Below are 27,105 nucleotides of genomic sequence, written 5' to 3'. Positions count from 1 at the left end.
TGGCCTCCATCGCACAGAGAGCAGAGAGCGTCTACCTGTCCACTCTGAGAGACATCTACAGAGACGTCCAGGAAGGTAGAGACAATGTCTTCATCAGTCTGTCCACTCACTGCTAGAAGAAGCTGTTGGCTGAAACCCAGCTGTGGTCCTCTCTGTGGTTCTCTCTGTGGTTCTCTCTGTGGTTCTCTGTGGTTCTCTCTGTGATTCTCTGTTGTCCTCTCTGTGGTTCTCTCTGTGGTTCTCTGTTGTCCTCTCTGTGGTTCTCTCTGTGGTTCTCTGTGGTTCTCTCTGTGGTTCTCTGTGGTTCTCTGTGGTCCTCTGTGGTTCTCTGTGGTTCTCTCTGTGGTTCTCTCTGTGGTTCTCTGTGGTTCTCTCTGTGGTTCTCTGTTGTCCTCTCTGTGGTTCTCTCTGTGGTTCTCTGTGGTTCTCTCTGTGATTCTCTGTTGTCCTCTCTGTGGTTCTCTCTGTGGTTCTCTGTGGTTCTCTCTGTGGTTCTCTGTGGTTCTCTGTGGTCCTCTGTGGTTCTCTGTGGTTCTCTGTGGTTCTCTCTGTGGTTCTCTGTGGTTCTCTGTTGACCTCTCTGTGGTTCTCTCTGTGGTTCTCTGTGGTTCTCTGTGCTTCTCTGTGGTTCTCTCTGTGGTTCTCTGTGGTCCTCTGTGGTTCTCTGTGGTTCTCTGTGGTTCTCTCTGTGGTTCTCTGTGATTCTCTGTTGTCCTCTCTGTGGTTCTCTCTGTGGTTCTCTGTGGTTCTCTCTGTGGTTCTCTGTGGTCCTCTGTGGTTCTCTGTGATTCTCTCTGTGGTTCTCTCTGTGGTTCTCTGTGGTTCTCTGTGGTCCTCTGTGGTTCTCTCTGTGGTTATCTGTGGTCCTCTCTGTGGTTCTCTCTGTGGTCCTCTGTGGTTCTCTCTGTGGTTATCTGTGGTCCTCTCTGTGGTTCTCTGTGGTTCTCTCTGTTGTCCTCTCTGTGGTTATCTGTGTGGTTCTCTGTGTGGTTCTCTCTGTGGTTCTCTGTGGTTCTCTCTGTGGTTCTCTGTGGTTCACTGTGGTTCTCTGTGGTCCTCTGTGGTTCTCTGTGGTTCTCTCTGTGGTTCTCTGTGGTTCTCTGTGGTCCTCTGTTGTCCTCTCTGTGGTTCTCTGTGGTTCTCTGTGGTTCTCTGTGGTTCTCTGTGGTCCTCTGTTGTCCTCTCTGTGGTTCTCTGTGGTTCTCTGTGGTCCTCTGTGGTTCTCTGTGGTTCTCTGTGGTTCTCTGTGGTCCTCTGTGGTTCTCTGTGGTTCTCTGTGGTCCTCTGTTGTCCTCTCTGTGGTTCTCTGTGGTTCTCTGTGGTTCTCTGTGGTCCTCTGTTGTCCTCTCTGTGGTTCTCTGTGGTTCTCTGTGGTCCTCTGTTGTCCTCTCTGTGGTTCTCTGTGGTTCTCTGTGGTCCTCTGTTGTCTTCTCTGTGGTTCTCTGTGGTTCTCTGTGGTCCTCTGTGGTTCTCTGTGGTTCTCTGTGGTTCTCTGTGGTCCTCTGTGGTTCTCTGTGGTTCTCTGTGGTTCTCTGTGGTCCTCTGTTGTCCTCTCTGTGGTTCTCTGTGGTTCTCTGTGGTCCTCTGTTGTCCTCTCTGTGGTTCTCTGGGGTTCTCTCTGTGGTTCTCTGTGATTCTCTGTTGTCCTCTCTGTGGTTCTCTCTGTGGTTCTCTGTGGTTCTCTCTGTGGTTCTCTGTGGTCCTCTGTGGTTCTCTGTGATTCTCTCTGTGGTTCTCTCTGTGGTTCTCTGTGGTTCTCTGTGGTCCTCTGTGGTTCTCTCTGTGGTTATCTGTGGTCCTCTCTGTGGTTCTCTCTGTGGTCCTCTGTGGTTCTCTCTGTGGTTATCTGTGGTCCTCTCTGTGATTCTCTCTGTGGTCCTCTGTTGTTCTCTCTGTGGTTATCTGTGGTCCTCTCTGTGGTTCTCTCTGTGGTTCTCTGTGGTTCTCTCTGTGGTTCTCTGTGGTTCTCTCTGTTGTCCTCTCTGTGGTTATCTGTGTGGTTCTCTCTGTGGTTCTCTGTGGTTCTCTCTGTGGTTCTCTGTGGTTCTCTGTGTGATTCTCCGTGTGGTTCTCTGTGGTTTTCTCTGTGGTTCTCTGTGGTCCTCTGTGGTTCTCTGTGGTTCTCTGTGCGATTCTCCGTGTGGTTCTCTGTGGTTCTCTCTGTGGTTCTCTGTGGTTCTCTGTGGTCCTCTGTGGTTCTCTGTGGTTCTCTGTGGTTCTCTGTGGTTCTCTCTGTGGTTCTCTGTGGTTCTCTGTGTGGTTCTCTCTGTGGTTCTCTGTGGTTCTCTCTGTGGTTCTCTGTGGTTCACTGTGGTTCTCTGTGGTTCACTGTGGTTCTCTGTGGTCCTCTGTGGTTCTCTGTGGTTCTCTCTGTGGTTCTCTGTGGTTCTCTCTGTGGTTCTCTGTGGTTCTCTGTGGTTCTCTGTGGTCCTCTGTGGTTCTCTGTGGTTCTCTGTGGTTCTCTGTGGTCCTCTGTTGTCCTCTCTGTGGTTCTCTGTGGTTCTCTGTGGTCCTCTGTGGTTCTCTGTGGTTCTCTGTGGTCCTCTGTGGTTCTCTGTGGTCCTCTGTTGTCCTCTCTGTGGTTCTCTGTGGTTCTCTGTGGTTCTCTGTGGTTCTCTGTGGTCCTCTGTGGTCCTCTGTGGTTCTCTGTGGTTCTCTGTGGTCCTCTGTTGTCCTCTCTGTGGTTCTCTGTGGTCCTCTGTGGTTCTCTGTGGTTCTCTGTGGTCCTCTGTGGTTCTCTGTGGTTCTCTGTGGTTCTCTGTGGTCCTCTGTTGTCCTCTCTGTGGTTCTCTGTGGTTCTCTGTGGTTCTCTGTGGTCCTCTGTTGTCCTCTCTGTGGTTCTCTGTGGTTCTCTGTGGTTCTCTGTGGTCCTCTGTGGTTCTCTGTGGTTCTCTGTGGTTCTCTGTGGTCCTCTGTTGTCCTCTCTGTGGTTCTCTGTGGTTCTCTGTGGTTCTCTGTGGTCCTCTGTGGTTCTCTGTGGTTCTCTGTGGTTCTCTGTGGTCCTCTGTGGTTCTCTGTGGTTCTCTGTGGTTCTCTGTGGTCCTCTGTTGTCCTCTCTGTGGTTCTCTGTGGTCCTCTGTTGTCCTCTCTGTGGTTCTCTGTGGTTCTCTCAGGTCTGGAGGAGGCCGAGGATGTGACTGTGAATCTGAATCCTATGCAGCAGCAGCTGGAGCAGCTGGAGCAGCTGGAGTACCAGCAGGTACGTTGTCAGGTTGACCTTTCCCCTCCACAGCTGAGGATCCTCCAGGTGTTTGTTGTGACATCATGACTCTGTGACATCATCAGTCTGTGACATCATCAGTCTGTGACATCATCAGTGTGTGTGTGATTGGCAGCTGGGGGAGAACATGGCCTCTGTGATGGAGGAGGTGAGGCTGTTGTGGATCAGGTCTGAGTTCTACCGTAAACCCACCAGGATAGTGGTTCTACTGCAGGAGGTCTGCAACCTGTTCATACACACGGTACGCTACACACACTGGAACAGGCACGCACACACACACACACACACACACACACACACACACACACACACTGGAACATACTGTTCATCATCAAATTCTCCTTCTCCATCTTCTTCTTCTTCTCCTTCTTTGAGGGTTTTTGGAGTAGGTGGAGGGCCAGGAGAGGAGAATTTGTCTCATTATGTTTGTGGTGGGATGCCGGTAAGGCCCACATCAGACACTTTTGCCAGCAATACTCTGCTTTTTCCACGGCTGAGGTCAAAAGGGTGTTGGGTGGCCTGGAAAGTAGCATAAGTAGGATTGAAGATGAGCTGGTAAGTCACAACACAGCAGGAATGCAAAAAAATCTCACTGAACTGCGTAGAGACCTTGGGGCATATCTCCAAGAGCAGGCTAAAGGGGCTCTTGTGAGGTCGAGGTTCTCCATGCTGAGAGAGATGGATGCCCCCAGTGCGTTCTTCTTCGGGTTAGAGAGGAAACATGGGGAGGATAAGCAGATGCACTGTCTGCGTCTGGCTGATGGGAGGGTAACCTCGGTTATGGGTGAAATGCGAGAGGGAGCTGCAAAATTTTATGGGGATTTATTTTCTGCTGAAACTTGTGACAATGTGTGCACTGGAACCTTGCTGGAGGGCCTACCAAGACTCTCTGAGTCTCAAAAGACTAGTATGGACTTGCCCATTACCCTACAAGAGCTGAGTGAGGCCGTCTCTCAAAAGGCCCCTGGGAGGGCCCCAGGGATCGACGGCCTGCCGGTGGATTTTTACAAAAAGTTCTGGGCAATACTTGGAACAGACTTATTTGAAGTACTTTGTGAATGTGTGGAAGCAGGGGAGCTACCGCTGAGCTGCCGTCTGGCGGTTCTGGCTCTTCTGCCAAAAAAAGGGGATTTGAGCGACTTGAGGAACTGGAGACCTCTGGCATTGCTCTGTGCGGATTTTAAAATCTATTCTAAGAGCCTTGCCAATAGACTCAAGAACTTATTGGACTCAATTGTGCACAAGGACCAATCATACTGTGTACCAGGTCGCTCAATGATAGACAATCTCCACCTACTACGCGACATGTTGGACTTGGCTCGACTCTCAAATGTAAACTTTGGTCTGTTAGCCCTCGATCAAGAGAAGGCATTTGACAGGGTGGATCATGGGTACCTGTTTAAAACACTGTCTGCTTTTGGATGTGGGGAAAGGTTCATTACAGGGGTTAAAGTGTTGTATGCTGAGGCCTCATGTTTAGTTAAGGTAGGGGGGGGGCTGAGTAGGCCTGTAGAGGTGGGGCGAGGTGTAAGGCAGGGATGCCCTCTCTCGGGGCTCCTGTATACTCTGGCCATTGAACCACTGCTAGTGATGATACGCAAGAGGTTGCAAGGGGTGAGAGTGGTGGAGCTCGGTTTTAACACCCCTGTAATGGTCTCCGCTTATGCGGATGACATCTCAGTACTGGTCAGAGACAGGCAGGACGTACAGGCCTTGGAGAACAGCCTCCAGACCTATGAGAGAGCATCCTCAGCGAGACTTAATTGGGCTAAGAGTGAGGCTTTGTTATGTGGGGACTGGAGGCAGGACATGGTGCCTCCACTGCCTGGGCAGCTGCAGTGGTGTAGAGAAGGGCTGAAGGTGTTAGGAGTATACCTGGGCTCGGAGGGCTGGGTCAAGAAGAACTGGGAAGGGATGCTGCAGTCGGTGGAAGGAAGGTTGTCAAAGTGGAAGTGGCTGCTCTCCCAGGTGTCATATCGAGGGAGAGTGCTCATCATGAACAACCTGGCAGCTTCGTCCTTGTGGCATCGGCTGGCTGTATTGGTTCCTCCTCGGGGTCTTCTGCAGGAGGTCCAAAGGAGGCTGGTGGATTTCTTCTGGACGGGACACCATTGGCTAAAGGCTGCGGTCCTGTATTTACCAGTACAGGAGGGAGGGCAGGGCCTGGTGGAGCTCGAGAGCAGAGCAGCTGCCTTCAGACTTCAGGCTGCACAACGGTTGCTGTACAGGACCAACGTGTGCTGGTGGGAGCCGGCACAGGCTTTGCTGAGGAGGGCTGGCGGTTTGGGGCTGGATCGGCAGTATTTCCTGATGATCCATGACGGTCTGAGCACTGCGGAGCTGCCTGACTACTACGGAGAGATGTTGAAGACGTGGTCGCTCTTTAACGCCACACGGAGAGCAGGTATGGAGCCAACACCATGGGTTTGGGAGGAGCCGATTTTCAACAACCCACTCATTCCACTGCGATCAGTGCAGACAGCCACCATCAGAAACCGGATTATGTCCGGTGGCATTACCACACTTAGCCACCTGAGGCAGACAGGGACCGGGGGATGGAAGACCCCGTTTGACCTGGCACAACAGACTGGACTGAAATCCCTGAGACGGCTGGAGAGGCTGAGGGGAGAGGTGCTGGGTTCGCTGTCTGGGCCAGTGATGGACTGGTTCAATCAGCCGCGGGGGGAGGAGGAGCCTCCCTGTTTCCCCTCGGTAGAGGTGGCCGCCCTGACGGGTGACTGGCAGGAAGAACGGGGGAAGCTGCTGACCTTTGCCACTCCGAGCCTGGGCATCTTTAGGGAGATGAAAGGGAAGATGCTTTACGCTGCACTGGTGAAGATCAGGAACCTCAGGGCTCTGCAGGAGGTGAAGGAACATCAGTGGCAGGGAGTTCTGGGTGGGCAGAGCATGGCAGGGTTCAGGTGGAGAGTGTTCTATAAGCTTCCTCTCCAAAAGAGGTCAGGAGATCTACAGTGGAGGGTCATACATGGGGCCCTGGCAACAAACACCTTCCTGGCAAAGGTTGACTCAACTGTGGGTGGGGGGTGCCCCTTCTGTGATGTACCTGAGACTGTCATACATGTGTTTGTTCAATGTAACCGTGTTGCACCTCTGCTTGATGTTGTGAAGGTGCTCTGTGGTAAGCTGGGGGAGGGTTTCTCTGTGGGTCTGTATATTCTGGGACCAATGTACTCATTCAGAAAGAGGGTGAAATGTGTGCTGCTAAACTTCCTGTTTGGTCAGGCCAAACTGGCCACATGGCTGACCAGGAGGAACCAGGTGAAGGGGAGTGGGCCTGTTGACCCAGTGATGTTGTTCAGGAGGAACCAGGTGAAGGGGAGTGGGCCTGTTGACCCAGTGATGTTGTTCAGGGGGAACCAGGTGAAGGGGAGTGGGCCTGTTGACCCAGTGATGTTGTTCAGGGGGAACCAGGTGAAGGGGAGCGGGCCTGTTGACCCAGTGATGTTGTTCAGGAGGAACCAGGTGAAGGGGAGTGGGCCTGTTGACCCAGTGATGTTGTTCAGGGGGAACCAGGTGAAGGGGAGTGGGCCTGTTGACCCAGTGATGTTGTTCAGGGGGAACCAGGTGAAGGGGAGCGGGCCTGTTGACCCAGTGATGTTGTTCAGGAGGAACCAGGTGAAGGGGAGTGGGCCTGTTGACCCAGTGATGTTGTTCAGGGGGAACCAGGTGAAGGGGAGTGGGCCTGTTGACCCAGTGATGTTGTTCAGGGGGAACCAGGTGAAGGGGAGTGGGCCTGTTGACCCAGTGATGTTGTTCAGGAGGGACCAGGTGAAGGGGAGTGGGCCTGTTGACCCAGTGATGTTGTTCAGGGGGAACCAGGTGAAGGGGAGTGGGCCTGTTGACCCAGTACTGTTGTTCAGGGGGCTGGTCTCTGCGCGCCTTAGAGCAGAATATGCATACTACATGCTGGTCAATGACATGGTGGGGTTTCAGAGTGTGTGGGGGGTGGAAGGGGCAGTGTGTACTGTTGGGGGGGGGGGATTGACTATATGTATGTGAACTGGTACGAGCTGCTGGTTCACACACTGGGAAACTGGTTGCTACGGTTTTGTGTATTGAATTGTGTAATGTTCTATGTTGGTTAGGTGGACTGGGGTTCTGTGTAATGGCGAACAGAACGGTTCTGTGGTTTTGGGGTGATTCTAGTGGGTTGGGATGGTGGGAGGTTCTGGGTGAGTGGATGTGTGAGTGAAGGTGTGTGGACGGGTGAATGAGTTGGGCTGTTTTTAGGTGTGTATTTTTTCAATCTTTTTCCCCCCTAGGTTGCTTTCAACTGCGGGGTTTAATTAAAGAACATCAAAAGTCAAAGTCTTCTTCTTCTTCTCCTTCTCCTTCTTCTTCTTCTTCTTCTCCTTCTTCTCCTTCTTCTTCTCCTTCTTCTTCTCCTTCTTCTCCTTCTTCTTCTCCTTCTTCTCCTTCTTCTCCTTCTTCTCCTTCTTCTTCTTCTTCTTCTCATTCTTCTTCTTCTTCTTCTTCTCCTTCTTCTCCTTCTTCTTCTTCTTCTTCTCATTCTTCTTCTTCTTCTTCTTCTCCTTCTTCTCCTTCTTCTTCTCCTTCTTCTCCTCTTCTTCTTCTCCTTCTTCTTCTCCTTCTTCTTCTTCTTCTCCTTCTTCTCCTTCTTCTTCTCCTTCTTCTTCTTCTTCTTCTTCTCCTTCTTCTCCTTCTTCTTCTCCTTCTTCTTCTCCTTCTTCTTCTCCTTCTTCTCCTTCTTCTTCTCCTTCTTCTTCTCCTTCTTCTTCTTCTTCTCCTTCTTCTCCTTCTTCTCCTTCTTCTTCTTCTTCTCCTTCTTCTTCTCCTTCTTCTTCTTCTTCTTCTTCTCCTTCTTCTTCTTCTTCTCCTTCTTCTCCTCCTTCTTCTTCTTGTTCTTCTTCTGCTGCTGCAGAGCAGGAAGTTCCTGCGTGGGGAGGAAGTGATGCGTGGTCTGGTGTCAGACTCCGGTCCAGTGCTGGATGATGTCAGACTGGTGATCTGGACCCTGCAGATCCTCAAAGAGGCCTACACTCAGACCAGGACCCAGCTGGAGGACCAGCAGCAGGTACAGAGACATGAAGACAACTCTGACCAACTGGTCCTCTTCTAGACCGCATGGGGAGGGGGGGGGAACGTCAGGTGACAGGACTGTCCTCCTCCCGGCCCTCGGTCCAGCCTCGGTCTGGGTCTCACTCACACGAACAGAGGACCGATGCTCTTCCTGGAGACGTGGTCTGGACCAGTCTGGACCGATGCTCTTCCTGGAGACGTGGTCTGGACCAGTCTGGACCGATGCTCTTCCTGGAGACGTGGTCTGGACCGGTCTGGACCGGTGCTCTTCCTGGAGACGTGGTCTGGACCAGTCTGGACCGGGGCTCTTCCTGGAGGCGTGGTCTGGACCGGTCTGGACTGATGCTCTTCCTGGAGACGTGGTCTGGACCAGTCTGGACCGGTGCTCTTCCTGGAGACGTAGTCTGGACCAGTCTGGACCGGGGCTCTTCCTGGAGGCGTGGTCTGGACCGGTCTGGACTGATGCTCTTCCTGGAGGCGTGGTCTGGACCAATCTGGACCGGTGCTCTTCCTGGAGACGTGGTCTGGACCGATGTTCTTCCTGGAGACGTGGTCTGGACCGATGTTCTTCCTGGAGGTGTGGTCTGGACCGGTCTGGACTGATGCTCTTCCTGGAGACGTGGTCTGGACCGATGCTCTTCCTGGAGACGTGGTCTGGACCGGTCTGGACCGATGCTCTTCCTGGAGACGTGGTCTGGACCGGTCTGGACCGATGCTCTTCCTGGAGGCGTGGTCTGGACCAGTCTGGACCGATGCTCTTCCTGGAGACGTGGTCTGGACCGGTCTGGACCGATGCTCTTCCTGGAGACGTGGTCTGGACCGGTCTGGACCGGTGCTCTTCCTGGAGACGTGGTCTGGACCGGTCTGGACCGATGCTCTTCCTGGAGACGTGGTCTGGACCGGTCTGGACCGATGCTCTTCCTGGAGACGTGGTCTGGACCGGTCTGGACCGGGGCTCTTCCTGGAGACGTGGTCGGGACCGGTCTGGACCGGTGCTCTTCCTGGAGACGTGGTCTGGACCAGTCTGGACCGGGGCTCTTCCTGGAGGCGTGGTCTGGACCGGTCTGGACTGATGCTCTTCCTGGAGACGTGGTCTGGACCAGTCTGGACCGGTGCTCTTCCTGGAGACGTAGTCTGGACCGGTCTGGACTGATGCTCTTCCTGGAGGCGTGGTCTGGACCAATCTGGACCGGTGCTCTTCCTGGAGACGTGGTCTGGACCGGTCTGGACTGATGCTCTTCCTGGAGGCGTGGTCTGGACCAATCTGGACCGGGGCTCTTCCTGGAGGCGTGGTCTGGACCGGTCTGGACTGATGCTCTTCCTGGAGACGTGGTCTGGACCAGTCTGGACCGGTGCTCTTCCTGGAGACGTAGTCTGGACCGGTCTGGACTGATGCTCTTCCTGGAGGCGTGGTCTGGACCAATCTGGACCGGTGCTCTTCCTGGAGACGTGGTCTGGACCGGTCTGGACTGATGCTCTTCCTGGAGACGTGGTCTGGACCGATGTTCTTCCTGGAGACGTGGTCTGGACCGGTCTGGACCGATGCTCTTCCTGGAGACGTGGTCTGGACCAGTCTGGACCGATGCTCTTCCTGGAGACGTGGTCTGGACCGGTCTGGACCGATGCTCTTCCTGGAGACGTGGTCTGGACCGGTCTGGACCGGTGCTCTTCCTGGAGACGTGGTCTGGACCAGTCTGGACCGGGGCTCTTCCTGGAGGCGTGGTCTGGACCGGTGCTCTTCCTGGAGACGTGGTCGGGACCGGTCTGGACCGGTGCTCTTCCTGGAGACGTGGTCTGGACCAGTCTGGACCGGGGCTCTTCCTGGAGGCGTGGTCTGGACCGGTCTGGACTGATGCTCTTCCTGGAGACGTGGTCTGGACCAGTCTGGACCGGTGCTCTTCCTGGAGACGTAGTCTGGACCGGTCTGGACTGATGCTCTTCCTGGAGGCGTGGTCTGGACCAATCTGGACCGGTGCTCTTCCTGGAGACGTGGTCTGGACCGGTCTGGACTGATGCTCTTCCTGGAGGCGTGGTCTGGACCAATCTGGACCGGGGCTCTTCCTGGAGGCGTGGTCTGGACCGGTCTGGACTGATGCTCTTCCTGGAGACGTGGTCTGGACCAGTCTGGACCGATGCTCTTCCTGGAGACGTGGTCTGGACCGGTCTGGACCGATGCTCTTCCTGGAGACGTGGTCTGGACCGGTCTGGACCGGTGCTCTTCCTGGAGACGTGGTCTGGACCGGTCTGGACCGATGCTCTTCCTGGAGACGTGGTCTGGACCGGTCTGGACCGATGCTCTTCCTGGAGACGTGGTCTGGACCAGTCTGGACCGGGGCTCTTCCTGGAGACGTGGTCGGGACCGGTCTGGACCGGTGCTCTTCCTGGAGACGTGGTCTGGACCAGTCTGGACCGGGGCTCTTCCTGGAGGCGTGGTCTGGACCGGTCTGGACTGATGCTCTTCCTGGAGACGTGGTCTGGACCAGTCTGGACCGGTGCTCTTCCTGGAGACGTAGTCCGGACCGGTCTGGACTGATGCTCTTCCTGGAGGCGTGGTCTGGACCAATCTGGACCGGTGCTCTTCCTGGAGACGTGGTCTGGACCGGTCTGGACTGATGCTCTTCCTGGAGGCGTGGTCTGGACCAATCTGGACCGGTGCTCTTCCTGGAGGCGTGGTCTGGACCAATCTGGACCGGTGCTCTTCCTGGAGACGTGGTCTGGACCGATGTTCTTCCTGGAGACGTGGTCTGGACCGATGTTCTTCCTGGAGGTGTGGTCTGGACCGGTCTGGACTGATGCTCTTCCTGGAGACGTGGTCTGGACCGATGCTCTTCCTGGAGACGTGGTCTGGACCGGTCTGGACCGATGCTCTTCCTGGAGACGTGGTCTGGACCAGTCTGGACCGATGCTCTTCCTGGAGACGTGGTCTGGACCAGTCTGGACCGATGCTCTTCCTGGAGACGTGGTCTGGACCGGTCTGGACCGGTGCTCTTCCTGGAGACGTGGTCTGGACCGGTCTGGACCGATGCTCTTCCTGGAGACGTGGTCTGGACCGGTCTGGACCGGTCTGGACCGATGCTCTTCCTGGAGACGTGGTCTGGACCAGTCTGGACCGGGGCTCTTCCTGGAGACGTGGTCTGGACCGGTCTGGACCGGTGCTCTTCCTGGAGACGTGGTCTGGACCAGTCTGGACCGGTGCTCTTCCTGGAGACGTGGTCTGGACCGGTCTGGACCGGTGCTCTTCCTGGAGACGTGGTCTGGACCAGTCTGGACCGGGGCTCTTCCTGGAGGCGTGGTCTGGACCGGTCTGGACCGGTGCTCTTCCTGGAGACGTGGTCTGGACCAGTCTGGACCGGTGCTCTTCCTGGAGACGTGGTCTGGACCAGTCTGGACCGATGCTCTTCCTGGAGACGTGGTCTGGACCAGTCTGGACCGGTGCTCTTCCTGGAGACGTGGTCTGGACCAGTCTGGACCGGGGCTCTTCCTGGAGGCGTGGTCTGGACCAGTCTGGACCGATGCTCTTCCTGGAGACGTGGTCTGGACCAGTCTGGACCGATGCTCTTCCTGGAGACGTGGTCTGGACCAGTCTGGACCGGGGCTCTTCCTGGAGGCGTGGTCTGGACCGGTCTGGACCGATGCTCTTCCTGGAGACGTGGTCTGGACCGGTGCTCTTCCTGGAGACGTGGTCTGGACCAGTCTGGACCGGGGCTCTTCCTGGAGGCGTGGTCTGGACCAGTCTGGACCGATGCTCTTCCTGGAGACGTGGTCTGGACCAGTCTGGACCGGTGCTCTTCCTGGAGACGTGGTCTGGACCAGTCTGGACCGATGCTCTTCCTGGAGACGTGGTCTGGACCAGTCTGGACCGGGGCTCTTCCTGGAGGCGTGGTCTGGACCGGTCTGGACCGATGCTCTTCCTGGAGACGTGGTCTGGACCGGTGCTCTTCCTGGAGACGTGGTCTGGACCAGTCTGGACCGGGGCTCTTCCTGGAGGCGTGGTCTGGACCGGTCTGGACTCTAACTGTTCTCTTGTTGTGTGTCTCTGCAGCAGGACAGCGACACACCCAGCTGGGACTTTCCTTCACACCTGGTCTTCTTCCAAATGGACAACTTCCTGTTACACCTGAAGAGGATCCAGGTACACACACACACACACACACACACACACACCACACACACACACACACACACACACACACACACACACCACACACACACACACACACACACACACACTCACACACACACACACACACACACACACACACACACACACTCACACACACACACACACACACACACACACACACTCACACACTCACACACACACACACACACACACACACTCACACACACACACACACACACACACACACACACTCACACACACACACACACACACACACACACACACACACACACTCCTCTCCTCCTCTCCTGCAGGAGGTGTTGTGTGTGAGCCTCCAGCTGAATCAGTTGGACCTGGTGGTTCTGTCCGGTGTTGGAGGCAGGATGTGGACTGTAGTGGTTCAGGAGGTGTACCAGGACTTCCTGCGTCATGTGACGGTTCTCTCTGAGTCGACCTGTGACCCCACCGACCCCGACGACCAGGTGAGTCAGCTGACCTGGGAGGCACTTCCTGTTTGACTCTGAGCTGTGTGTGACACCTCTTCCTCTTCCTCCTCCTCTTCCTCTTCCTCTTCCACTTCCTCCTCCTCTTCCTCTTCCTCTTCCTCCTCCTCTTCCTCTTCCTTTTCCACTTCCTCTTCCACTTCTCCTCCTCTTCCTCCTCCTCTTCCTCCTCCTTTTCCACTTCCTCTTCCACTTCCTCCTCCTCTTCCTCTTCCTCTTCCACTTCCTCCTCCTTTTCCACTTCCTCTTCCTCTTCCTCCTCCTCTTCCTCCTCCTTTTCCACTTCCTCTTCCACTTCCTCCTCCTCTTCCTCCTCCTCTTCCTCTTCCTCTTCCACTTCCTCCTCCTTTTCCACTTCCTCTTCCACTTCCTCCTCCTCCTCCTCTTCCTCCTCCTCTTCCTCCTCCTCTTCCTCCTCCTTTTCCACTTCCTCTTCCACTTCCTCCTCCTCTTCCTCTTCCTCCTCCTCTTCCTCCTCCTTTTCCACTTCCTCTTCCACTTCCTCCTCCTCTTCCTCCTCCTCCTCCTCTTCCTCTTCCTCTTCCTCCTCCTCCTCCTCTTCCTCCTCTTCCTCCTCCTCCTCTTCCTCCTCTTCCTCCTCCTCTTCCTCCTCTTCCTCCTCCTTTTCCACTTCCTCTTCCTCTTCCTCCTCTTCCTCCTCCTCCTCTTCCTCCTCCTCTTCCTCCTCCTCCTCTTCCTCCTCTTCCTCCTCCTCCTCTTCCTCCTCTTCCTCCTCCTCTTCCTCCTCCTCCTCTTCCTCCTCTTCCTCCTCCTCTTCCTCCTCTTCCTCTTCCTCCTCCTCCTCTTCCTCCTCTTCCTCTCAGAGCTTCCAGCTGCACCTGGATCAGTTTGAGGTCCAAATGTTGGACCTGGAGAGACGTCTTGTGTCTGTCCTCAGTAGAGCGTTTGAGGACTGCTGCGTCTCGTCCTCTGCAGCGAAGGTACCGGTCTCTACCTCTAACACCGTAACACCGTACGGTACTGATCCGGTCTCTACCTCTAACACCGTAACACCGTACGGTACTGATCCGGTCTCTACCTCTAACACCGTAACACCGTACGGTACTGATCCGGTCTCTACCTCTAACACCGTAACACCGTACGGTACTGATCCGGTCTCTACCTCTAACACCGTAACACCGTACGGTACTGATCCGGTCTCTACCTCTAACACCGTAACACCGTACGGTACTGATCCGGTCTCTACCTCTAACACCGTAACACCGTACGGTACTGATCCGGTCTCTACCTCTAACACCGTAACACCGTACGGTACTGATCCGGTCTCTACCTCTAACACCGTAACACCGTACGGTACTGATCCGGTCTCTACCTCTAACACCGTACGGTACTGATCCGGTCTCTACCTCTAACACCGTACGGTACTGATCCGGTCTCTACCTCTAACACCGTACGGTACTGATCCGGTCTCTACCTCTAACACCGTACGGTACTGATCTGGTCTCGGGGTTCTGCTCTGTTTCAGCTGGTGAACATGTTCGGGTTCATCCTGGACCGGCCTCTGATCCAGGACCGGCTGCGTCCTCACCTGAGCCGTCTGGTGGAGATGGTCCTGGTGGAGCTGGATCAGACCGAGTTCCTGTTCCACATCCAGAGAGACAGATCAGAGACCTTCAGCCGGTTCAGTCCGTCTGCAGCCGCCGGACTCTGCTGGACCCGGCAGATCCAACACAGAGCTGAAGACCCTCTGAAGAACTACACCACCGTCCAGCACCTGTAAGACCCAGACCCTGTTCACACCTCAGACCCTGTTCACACCTCAGACCCTGATCACACCTCAGATCCTAATCACACCTCAGACCCTGTTCACACCTCAGACCCTGATCACACCTCAGACCCTGTTCACACCTCAGACCCTGATCACACCTCAGATCCTAATCACACCTCAGATCCTGATCACACCTCAGACCCTGATCACACCTCAGACCCTGATCACACCCCAGACCCTGTTCACACCCCAGACCCTGATCACACCTCAGATCCTAATCACACCTCAGACCCTGTTCACACCTCAGACCCTGATCACACCTCAGACCCTGTTCACACCCCAGACCCTGTTCACACCTCAGATCCTAATCACACCTCAGATCCTAATCACACCTCAGACCCTGTTCACACCTCAGACCCTGATCACACCTCAGACCCTGTTCACACCCCAGACCCTGTTCACACCTCAGATCCTAATCACACCTCAGATCCTAATCACACCTCAGACCCTGTTCACACCTCAGACCCTGATCACACCTCAGACCCTGTTCACACCCCAGACCCTGTTCACACCCCAGACCCTGTTCACACCCCAGACCCTGTTCACACCTCAGACCCTGTTCACACCCCAGACCCTGTTCACACCCCAGACCCTGTTCACACCTCAGACCCTGATCACACCTCAGATCCTAATCACACCTCAGATCCTGATCACACCTCAGACCCTGATCACACCTCAGACCCTGATCACACCTCAGACCCTGTTCACACCCCAGACCCTGTTCACACCTCAGACCCTGTTCACACCTGTTCACACCTCAGACCCTGATCACACCTCAGACCCTGTTCACACCTCAGACCCTGTTCACACCTGTTCACACCTCAGACCCTGTTCACACCCCAGACCCTGTTCACACCTCAGACCCTGTTCACACCTGTTCACACCTCAGACCCTGTTCACACCCCAGACCCTGTTCACACCTCAGACCCTGTTCACACCTCAGACCCTGATCACACCTCAGACCCTGTTCACACCTGTTCACACCTCAGACCCTGATCACACCTCAGACCCTGTTCACACCTGTTCACACCTCAGACCCTGATCACACCTCAGACCCTGTTCACACCTGTTCACACCTCAGACCCTGTTCACACCTCAGACCCTGTTCACACCTCAGACCCTGTTCACACCTGTTCACACCTCAGACCCTGTTCACACCTCAGACCCTGTTCACACCCCAGACCCTGTTCACACCTCAGATCCTAATCACACCTCAGATCCTAATCACACCTCAGACCCTGTTCACACCTCAGACCCTGATCACACCTCAGACCCTGTTCACACCCCAGACCCTGTTCACACCCCAGACCCTGTTCACACCCCAGACCCTGTTCACACCTCAGACCCTGTTCACACCCCAGACCCTGTTCACACCCCAGACCCTGTTCACACCTCAGACCCTGATCACACCTCAGATCCTAATCACACCTCAGATCCTGATCACACCTCAGACCCTGATCACACCTCAGACCCTGATCACACCTCAGACCCTGTTCACACCCCAGACCCTGTTCACACCTCAGACCCTGTTCACACCTCAGACCCTGATCACACCTCAGACCCTGTTCACACCTCAGACCCTGTTCACACCTGTTCACACCTCAGACCCTGTTCACACCCCAGACCCTGTTCACACCTCAGACCCTGTTCACACCTGTTCACACCTCAGACCCTGTTCACACCCCAGACCCTGTTCACACCTCAGACCCTGTTCACACCTCAGACCCTGATCACACCTCAGACCCTGTTCACACCTGTTCACACCTCAGACCCTGATCACACCTCAGACCCTGTTCACACCTGTTCACACCTCAGACCCTGATCACACCTCAGACCCTGTTCACACCTGTTCACACCTCAGACCCTGTTCACACCTCAGACCCTGTTCACACCTCAGACCCTGTTCACACCTGTTCACACCTCAGACCCTGTTCACACCCCAGACCCTGTTCACACCTCAGACCCTGTTCACACCTGTTCACACCTCAGACCCTGATCACACCTCAGACCCTGTTCACACCCCAGACCCTGATCACACCTCAGACCCTGTTCACACCTGTTCACACCTCAGACCCTGATCACACCCCAGACCCTGTTCACACCTCAGACCCTGTTCACACCCCAGACCCTGTTCACACCTCAGACCCTGTTCACACCTGTTCACACCTCAGACCCTGATCACACCTCAGACCCTGTTCACACCTCAGACCCTGTTCACACCTCAGACCCTGTTCACACCCCAGACCCTGTTCACACCTCAGACCCTGTTCACACCTCAGACCCTGTTCACACCCCAGACCCTGTTCACACCTCAGACCCTGTTCACACCTGTTCACACCCCAGACCCTGTTCACACCTCAGACCCTGTTCACACCCTAGACCCTGTGCTCTGTGTTGTGTTCAGGTACCTGGACTGAGTCTCTGTGTTGTGTTCAGGTACCTGGACTCAGTCTCTGTGTTGTGTTCAGGTACCTGGACTCAGTCTCTGTGTTGTGTTCAGGTACCTGGACTGAGTCTCTGTGTTGTGTTCAGGTACCTGGACTCAGTCTCTGTGTTGTGTTCAGGTACCTGGACTCAGTCTCTGTGTTGTGTTCAGGTACCTGGACTCAGTCTCTGTGTTGTGTTCAGGTACCTGGACTGAGTCTCTGTGTTGTGTTCAGGTACCTGGACTGAGTCTCTGTGTTGTGTTCAGGTACCTGGACTCAGTCTCTGTGTTGTGTTCAGGTACCTGGACTGAGTCTCTGTGTTGTGTTCAGGTACCTGGACTGAGTCTCTGTGTTGTGTTCAGGTACCTGGACTCAGTCTCTGTGTTGTGTTCAGGTACCTGGACTCAGGTGAGTCCCAGCTGGTGGTCCAGAGGTTCCAGCAGATCGTGGACCTCCTGCAGGACTTCAGAACCGGACTGAGGTCAGACTGGATCTCTCAGCTGGACTCAGACTGTCAGTTCATCCTGGACCAACCTCTGATACATCACAACCAGCAAGGCATGCTGGGAGTTCCCTACAGCCACAAGGTCAGTCAGTCTAACTGGTCTAACTGGTTAAACTGGTTAAACTGGTCTGCCTGGTCTAACTGTGTGTGTGTGTGTGTGTGTGTGTGTGTGTGTGTGTGTGTGTGTGTGTGTGTGTATGTGCACAGCTGGAGGCGGTGCTCAGGGAACTCAGGTACGCCAGCAGGGAGACAGATTTGAAGCTCCGCCCCCACGCTGCTCGACTCTTCACCTGCAGAGATGACATCACACAGAGCTACCTGAGCCTGAGTCACATGGTCTCCTGTTACAACCAGGTACTCTCTCACTCTCTCACTCCCTCACTCTCTCACTCTCTCACTCCCTCACTCTCTCACTCCCTCACTCCCTCACTCCCTCACTCTCTCACTCTCTCACTCCCTCACTCCCTCACTCCCTCACTCCCTCACTCCCTCACTCCCTCACTCTCTCTCTCTCACTCCCTCACTATCTCCCTCCATGACACTCTAACTCCCTCACTCCCTCACTCTCTCACTATCTCACTATCTCACTCCCTCACTCTCTCACTATCTCACTATCTCACTCCCTCACTCTCTCACTCCCTCACTCTCTCACTCCCTCACTCTCTCACTCTCTCACTATCTCACTCCCTCACTTTCTCACTATCTCACACTCTCCCTCCCTCCATCCATCCCTCCCTCCCTCTCTCACTCCCTCCCTCATTCTCTCACTCCCTCACACCCTCACACTCACTCTCTCCCTCCCTCCCTCATTCTCTCACACCCTCACTCCCTCACTCTCTCACTCCCTCACTCTCTCACTCCCTCACTCTCTCACTATCTCACTCCCTCACTCTCTCACTCTCTCACTATCTCACTATCTCACACTCTCCCTCCCTCCCTCCATCCATCCCTCCCTCCCTCTCACTCCCTCCCTCATTCTCTCACTCCCTCACACCCTCACACTCCCTCACTCTCTCCCTCCCTCATTCTCTCACACCCTCACTCTCTTACTCCCTCACTCTCTTACTCCCTAACTCTCACACTCCCTCACTCTCTCACTCCCTCCCTCTCACACCCTCACTCCCTCAGTCTCTCACACTCTCTCACTCCCTCACTCTCTTACTCCCTAACTCGCACACTCCCTCACTTCCTCACTCTCTCACTCCCTCACTCTCACTCTCTCACTCCCTCACTCTCTTACTCCCTAACTCGCACACTCCCTCACTTCCTCACTCCCTCACTCTCTCACTCCCTCAGTCCCTCACTCTCACTCCCTCACTCTCTCAGTCCCTCACTCTCTCACTCTCTCACTATCACTCTCTCCCTCCCTCCCTCCCTCTCTCACACCCTCCCTCATTCTCTCACACCCTCACACTCCCTCACTCTCTCACTCCCTCCCTCATTCTCTCACACCCTCACACTCCTCACTCCCTCACTCTCTCACTCTCTCCCTCTCACTCCCTCAGTCTCTCACTCCCTCAGTCTCTCACTCCCTCACACCCTCACTCTCACACTCCTCACTCCCTCAGTCTCTCACTCCCTCATTCTCTCACTCCCTCTCTCTCACTCTCTCACTCCCTCACTCTCTCACTCTCTCACTCCCTCACTCTCACTATCTCACTCTCTCACTATCTCACTCTCTCACTCCCAGTCCCTCACTCTCTCACTCCCTCACTCTCTCACTATCTCACTCCCTCACTCTCTCACTCTCTCACTCTCTCACTCTCTCACTATCTCACACTCTCCCTCCCTCCCTCCCTCACTCCCTCATTCTCTCACACCCTCACACCCTCACTCCCTCACACCCTCACACTCCCTCACTCTCTCCCTCCCTCCCTCATTCTCTCACACCCTCACTCCCTCACTCTCTCACTCCCTCACTCTCTCAGTCCCTCACTCTCTCACTATCTCACTCCCTCACTCTCTCACTCTCTCACTATCTCACTATCTCACACTCTCCCTCCCTCCCTCCATCCATCCCTCCCTCCCTCTCACTCCCTCCCTCATTCTCTCACTCCCTCACACCCTCTCCCTCCCTCATTCTCTCACACCCTCACTCTCTTACTCCCTCACTCTCTTACTCCCTAACTCTCACACTCCCTCACTCTCTCACTCCCTCCCTCTCACACCCTCACTCCCTCAGTCTCTCACACTCTCTCACTCCCTCACTCTCTTACTCCCTAACTCTCACACTCCCTCACTCTCTCACTCCCTCCCTCTCACACCCTCACTCCCTCAGTCTCTCTCACTCCCTCACTCTCTTACTCCCTAACTCGCACACTCCCTCACTTCCTCACTCTCTCACTCCCTCACTCTCACTCTCTCACTCCCTCACTCTCTTACTCCCTAACTCGCACACTCCCTCACTTCCTCACTCCCTCACTCTCTCACTCCCTCAGTCCCTCACTCTCACTCCCTCACTCTCTCAGTCCCTCACTCTCTCACTCTCTCACTATCACTCTCTCCCTCCCTCCCTCCCTCTCTCACACCCTCCCTCATTCTCTCACACCCTCACACTCCCTCACTCTCTCACTCCCTCCCTCATTCTCTCACACCCTCACACTCCTCACTCCCTCACTCTCTCACTCTCTCCCTCTCACTCCCTCAGTCTCTCACTCCCTCAGTCTCTCACTCCCTTAGTCTCTCACTCCCTCACACCCTCACTCTCACACTCCTCACTCCCTCAGTCTCTCACTCCCTCATTCTCTCACTCCCTCTCTCTCACTCTCTCACTCTCTCACTCCCTCACTCTCTCACTCTCTCACTCCCTCACTCTCTCACTATCTCACTCTCTCACTCCCAGTCCCTCACTCTCTCACTCCCTCACTCTCTCACTATCTCACTCCCTCACTCTCTCACTCTCTCACTCTCTCACTATCTCACACTCTCCCTCCCTCCCTCCCTCATTCCCTCCCTCACTCTCTCCCTCCCTCCCTCATTCTCTCACACCCTCACTCTCTTACTCCCTCACTCTCTTACTCCCTAACTCTCACTCCCTCACTCTCTCACTCCCTCCCTCTCACACCCTCACTCCCTCAGTCTCTCACACTCTCTCACTCCCTCACTCTCTTACTCCCTAACTCGCACACTCCCTCACACTCTCCCTCCCTCCCTCCCTCATTCCCTCCCTCACTCTCTCCCTCCCTCCCTCATTCTCTCACACCCTCACTCTCTTACTCCCTCACTCTCTTACTCCCTAACTCTCACTCCCTCACTCTCTCACTCCCTCCCTCTCACACCCTCACTCCCTCAGTCTCTCTCACTCTCTCACTCCCTCACTCTCTTACTCCCTAACTCGCACACTCCCTCACTTCCTCACTCTCTCACTCCCTCACTCTCACTCTCTCACTCCCTCACTCTCACTCTCTCACTCCCTCACTCTCTTACTCCCTAACTCGCACACTCCCTCACACCCTCACTCTCACACTCCTCACTCCCTCAGTCTCTCACTCCCTCATTCTCTCACTCCCTCTCTCTCACTCTCTCACTCACTCTCTCACTCTCTCACTCTCTCACTCTCTCACTCCCTCACTCTCTCACTATCTCACTCTCTCACTCCCAGTCCCTCACTCTCTCACTCCCTCACTCTCTCACTATCTCACTCCCTCACTCTCTCACTCTCTCACTATCTCACACTCTCCCTCCCTCACTCCCTCCCTCATTCTCTCACTCCCTCACACCCTCACACTCCCTCACTCTCTCCCTCCCTCCCTCATTCTCTCACACCCTCACTCTCTTACTCCCTCACTCTCTTACTCCCTAACTCTCACACTCCCTCACTCACTCCCTCTCACACCCTCACTCCCTCAGTCTCTCACACTCTCTCACTCCCTCACTCTCTTACTCCCTAACTTGCACACTCCCTCACTCTCTCACTCTCTCACTCCCTCACTCTCTTACTCCCTAACTCGCACACTCCCTCACTCTCTCACTCTCTCACTCCCTCACTCTCTTACTCCCTAACTCGCACACTCCCTCACTTCCTCACTCTCTCACTCTCACTCTCTCACTCCCTCACTCTCACTCTCTCACTCCCTCACTCTCTTACTCCCTAACTCGCACACTCCCTCACACCCTCACTCTCACACTCCTCACTCCCTCAGTCTCTCACTCCCTCATTCTCTCACTCCCTCTCTCTCACTCTCTCACTCACTCTCTCACTCTCTCACTCTCTCACTCCCTCACTCTCTCACTATCTCACTCTCTCACTCCCAGTCCCTCACTCTCTCACTCCCTCACTCTCTCACTATCTCACTCCCTCACTCTCTCACTCTCTCACTATCTCACACTCTCCCTCCCTCACTCCCTCCCTCCCTCATTCTCTCACTCCCTCACACCCTCACACTCCCTCACTCTCTCCCTCCCTCCCTCATTCTCTCACACCCTCACTCTCTTACTCCCTCACTCTCTTACTCCCTAACTCTCACACTCCCTCACTCACTCCCTCTCACACCCTCACTCCCTCAGTCTCTCACACTCTCTCACTCCCTCACTCTCTTACTCCCTAACTTGCACACTCCCTCACTCTCTCACTCTCTCACTCCCTCACTCTCTTACTCCCTAACTCGCACACTCCCTCACTTCCTCACTCTCTCACTCCCTCACTCTCACTCTCTCACTCCCTCACTCTCTTACTCCCTAACTCGCACACTCCCTCACTCTCTCACTCCCTCAGTCCCTCACTCTCACTCCCTCACTCTCTCAGTCCCTCACTCTCTCACTCTCTCCCTCCCTCCCTCTCACACCCTCCCTCATTCTCTCACACCCTCACACTCCCTCACTCTCTCACTCCCTCCCTCATTCTCTCACACCCTCACACTCCTCACTCCCTCACTCTCTCCCTCTCACACCCTCACTCCCTCACACCCTCACTCCCTCACTCTCTCACACTCTCTCACTCTTTCACTCCCTCACTCTCTCACTCTCTCCCTCTCACACCCTCACTCCCTCAGTCTCTCTCACTCTTTCACTCCCTCACTCTCTCAGTCCCTCACTCTCTTACTCCCTAACTCTCACACTCCCTCACTCTCTCACTCTCTCCCTCTCACTCCCTCAGTCCCTCACTCTCTTACTCCCTAACTCTCACACTCCCTCACTCTCTCACTCTCTCACTCCCTCACACCCTCACTCCCTCACAGCCAGGGGGAGGTCAAGGTCATGTGGAGGTCAGGTGGAGGTCAGGTGACAGACTGTGGTTCTCCTCCAGGTGGTGAGTGACATCCTGCCGGTGGAGCTTCCTCTGATCCAGGACCAGCTGCAGGACCTGAACCAGACTCTGTCAGAACTGCAGAGGAACACTTGGAGCTCTGAAGGTCACACGTCATATGACACGTCACGTCACACGACATGTCACATCACACGTCACACGACACGCCACAGGACACGTCATAGAACACGTCACACGAAACGTTATAGGACACGTCACACGACAAGTCACAGGACACGTCACACGACAAGTCACAGGACACGTCACACGACACGCCACAGGACACGTCATAGAACACGTCACACGAAACGTTATAGGACACGTCACACGACAAGTCACAGGACACGTCACACGACAAGTCACAGGACACGTCACACGACACGCCACAGGACACGTCATAGAACACGTCACACGAAACGTTATAGGACACGTCACACGACAAGTCACAGGACACGTCACACGACACGCCACAGGACACGTCACACGACACGTCACATGACAAGTCACAGGACACGTCACATGACAAGTCACAGGACACGTCACACGTCACGTCACACGACATGTCACATCACACGTCACACGTCACGCCACAGGACACGTCATAGAACACGTCACACGAAACGTTATAGAACACGTCACACGAAACGTTATAGGACACGTCACACGACAAGTCACAGGACACGTCACACGACACGCCACAGGACACGTCACACGACACGTCACATGACAAGTCACAGGACACGTCACATGACAAGTCACAGGACACGTCACACGACACGCCACAGGACACGTCACACGACACGTCACATGACAAGTCACAGGACACGTCACATGACAAGTCACAGGACACGTCACACGTCACGTCACACGACATGTCACATCACACGTCACACGTCACGCCACAGGACACGTCATAGAACACGTCACACGAAACGTTATAGAACACGTCACACGAAACGTTATAGGACACGTCACACGACAAGTCACAGGACACGTCACACGACACGCCACAGGACACGTCACACGACACGTCACATGACAAGTCACAGGACACGTCACATGACAAGTCACAGGACACGTCACACGACACGCCACAGGACACGTCACACGACACGTCACATGACAAGTCACAGGACACGTCACACGACAAGTCACAGGACACGTCACACGACAAGTCACAGGACACGTCACACGACACGTCACACGACAAGTCACACGACACGTCACACGCCACGCGACACGTCACAGGACACGTCACAGGACACGTCACAGGACACGTCACACGACACGTCACACGTCACGTCACAGGACACGTCACAGGACGAGTCACACGACACGTCATATGACATGTCATAGAACACGTCATAGAACACGTCATAGGACACGTCACAGGACACGTCACAGAACACGTCACAGAACACGTCATAGAACACGTCACACGACACATCAGCCAGTACTAATTTTACTGAGTAGAGCTTGAATGCATCATGATGTCTGATCATGACCCGATCAGGTCTTATTGATGATCTGGTTCTGTGTTCCTGTCCAGGTGTTCAGCAGCTGGTGGCGCAGAAGAGAGAGAGAGTGTTGATCTTCCATAGTGAGCGACGCCGTCGCCGTGACACACCTCACACAGGTCAGTCTCTCCTCTCGGGGTCGGGGAACGATCCTTCAACGGCTCAGTTCCAAGGACGCTCCGTCATGGACTCCCGCTGTGAGGACCGTTCTAATGTCCATAACGAGAATACGTCCAGCTCCACCGCTTCATCTGCTCTCGTCGTAGTGGGACTAGACTCGTTGGAGATGAGCCAGGCCGGCGCAGAATCCATCACCGGCAATCGCCTCGCAATACATGCCAGTTCGATTTCTTGTCCGACCTTACCGCAGCTTTTAGTCTCCGCCCCCTGCTGCTACCGCCGGATCCGGAGACGCAGTTCATCTCCAACGAGCCTGATGACTCACACGCCAATCAGCACTTACTGCTAACGGCGTGCAGCTAAAGGTCCTCATGAGCGTTAGCTCCTCAATACGGATCAGTCTACATACCTGAACCTGGTCTCTAGTTCTGTTTCAGTGTGGTCCTGGTTCAGTGTGGTCCTGGTCTTTAGTTCTGGTTCAGTGTGGTCCTGGTCTCTAGTTCTGGTTCAGTGTGGTCCTGGTCTCTAGTTCTGGTTCAGTGTGGTCCTGGTCTCTAGTTCTGGTTCAGTGTGGTCCTGGTCTTTAGTTCTGGTTCAGTGTTGTCCTGGTCTCTAGTTCTGGTTCAGTGTGGTCCTGGTCTCTAGTTCTGGTTCAGTGTGGTCCTGGTCTCTAGTTCTGGTTCAGTGTGGTCCTGGTTCAGTGTGGTCCTGGTCTTTAGTTCTGGTTCAGTGTGGTCCTGGTCTCTAGTTCTGGTTCAGTGTGGTCCTGGTCTCTAGTTCTGGTTCAGTGTGGTCCTGGTCTCTAGTTCTGTTTCAGTGTGGTCCTGGTTCAGTGTGGTCCTGGTCTTTAGTTCTGGTTCAGTGTGGTCCTGGTCTCTAGTTCTGGTTCAGTGTGGTCCTGGTCTCTAGTTCTGGTTCAGTGTGGTCCTGGTCTTTAGTTCTGGTTCAGTGTTGTCCTGGTCTCTAGTTCTGGTTCAGTGTGGTCCTGGTCTCTAGTTCTGGTTCAGTGTGGTCCTGGTCTCTAGTTCTGGTTCAGTGTGGTCCTGGTCTCTAGTTCTGGTTCAGTGTGGTCCTGGTCTCTAGTTCTGGTTCAGTGTGGTCCTGGTCTTTAGTTCTGGTTCAGTGTGGTCCTGGTCTCTAGTTCTGGTTCAGTGTGGTCCTGGTCTCTAGTTCTGGTTCAGTGTGGTCCTGGTCTCTAGTTCTGTTTCAGTGTGGTCCTGGTTCAGTGTGGTCCTGGTCTTTAGTTCTGGTTCAGTGTGGTCCTGGTCTCTAGTTCTGGTTCAGTGTGGTCCTGGTCTCTAGTTCTGGTTCAGTGTGGTCCTGGTCTTTAGTTCTGGTTCAGTGTTGTCCTGGTCTCTAGTTCTGGTTCAGTGTGGTCCTGGTCTCTAGTTCTGGTTCAGTGTGGTCCTGGTCTCTAGTTCTGGTTCAGTGTGGTCCTGGTCTCTAGTTCTGGTTCAGTGTGGTCCTGGTCTCTAGTTCTGGTTCAGTGTGGTCCTGGTCTCTAGTTCTGGTTCAGTGTGGTCCTGGTCTCTAGTTCTGGTTCAGTGTGGTCCTGGTCTCTAGTTCTGGTTCAGTGTGGTCCTGGTCTCTAGTTCTGGTTCAGTGTGGTCCTGGTCTTTAGTTCTGGTTCAGTGTTGTCCTGGTCTCTAGTTCTGGTTCAGTGTGGTCCTGGTCTCTAGTTCTGGTTCAGTGTGGTCCTGGTCTCTAGTTCTGATTCAGTGTGGTCCTGGTCTCTAGTTCTGGTTCAGTGTGGTCCTGGTCTCTAGTTCTGGTTCAGTGTGGTCCTGGTCTCTAGTTCTGGTTCAGTGTGGTCCTGGTCTCTAGTTCTGGTTCAGTGTGGTCCTGGTCTCTAGTTCTGGTTCAGTGTGGTCCTGGTCTCTAGTTCTGGTTCAGTGTGGTCCTGGTCTCTAGTTCTGGTTCAGTGTGGTCCTGGTCTCTAGTTCTGGTTCAGTGTGGTCCTGGTCTCTAGTTCTGGTTCAGTGTGGTCCTGGTCTCTAGTTCTGGTTCAGTGTGGTCCTGGTCTCTAGTTCTGATTCAGTTTGACTTATTGATGTTTTTGTTGTTCTGGATGATGTTCTTCATGCTTCTGTGTTTCAGTGTTGATGACCTGAAGAGGAAACGGCCGACACACCTGGAACTTTAACACCTGGACATTAACACCTGGATCATAAACACCTGGATCATTAACACCTGGACATTAACACCTGGATCATAAACACCTGGACATTAACATCTGGATCATAAACACCTGGATCATTAACACCTGGATCATAAACACCTGGATCATTAACACCTGGACATTAACACCTGGATGGATCATTAACACCTGGATCATAAACACCTGGACATTAACATCTGGATGGATCATAAACACCTGGACATTAACACCTGGATCATTAACACCTGGACAATAACACCTGGAACATTAACACCTGGATCAGAACGTTGTTCAGATGTGTTGATTTTAAAGTTCATTATTGATTATAAAGTGTGTATATATATTTTAAATGGAGTGTGATTCCAGATGTTCAACCTCTGTGTTTTGATGTGATGTGTGAGGAGTTAACAGACTGAATAATAATAATAATAATAAATA

The 27,105-nt window shown here is 54.3% G+C and overlaps 1 protein-coding gene across 5 annotated transcripts in view; it reads left to right on the top strand.

Annotated features, from left to right (window-relative positions):
* The window catches only part of LOC141776329 (dynein axonemal heavy chain 17-like), a 26,991-nt gene extending 45 nt beyond the window's left edge, over positions 1–26,946 (top strand). The window contains exons 1-14 of one of the 5 annotated variants that reach the window (XM_074649801.1): positions 1–75; positions 3,114–3,199; positions 3,336–3,461; positions 8,124–8,276; positions 12,324–12,413; positions 12,719–12,886; positions 13,732–13,848; positions 14,394–14,644; positions 17,517–17,709; positions 17,835–17,981; positions 22,873–22,978; positions 24,422–24,508; positions 26,607–26,645; positions 26,826–26,946. The exon at positions 1–75 is cut by the window's left edge and continues 45 nt beyond it. In XM_074649801.1, the coding sequence (XP_074505902.1) occupies positions 1–75; positions 3,114–3,199; positions 3,336–3,461; positions 8,124–8,276; positions 12,324–12,413; positions 12,719–12,886; positions 13,732–13,848; positions 14,394–14,644; positions 17,517–17,709; positions 17,835–17,981; positions 22,873–22,978; positions 24,422–24,508; positions 26,607–26,620 (1,613 nt within the window). In that variant the 3' untranslated portion in view covers positions 26,621–26,645; positions 26,826–26,946. Of the gene's footprint in view, positions 76–3,113; positions 3,200–3,335; positions 3,462–8,123; positions 8,277–12,323; positions 12,414–12,718; positions 12,887–13,731; positions 13,849–14,393; positions 14,645–17,516; positions 17,710–17,834; positions 17,982–22,804; positions 22,979–24,421; positions 24,509–26,606 lie in introns of those variants that run through there. The other 4 variants (XM_074649802.1, XM_074649799.1, XR_012595745.1 and 1 more) reach the window with 4 other exon arrangements.
* Positions 26,947–27,105: the final 159 nt, after the last annotated feature.

The sequence above is a fragment of the Sebastes fasciatus genome, chromosome 11 (assembly GCF_043250625.1).
Source record: "Sebastes fasciatus isolate fSebFas1 chromosome 11, fSebFas1.pri, whole genome shotgun sequence".
Lineage (NCBI taxonomy): Eukaryota > Metazoa > Chordata > Actinopteri > Perciformes > Sebastidae > Sebastes > Sebastes fasciatus.
The sequence above is the reverse complement of the archived record's forward strand: the minus strand, read 5'-3'. Positions and strand labels throughout refer to the sequence as shown.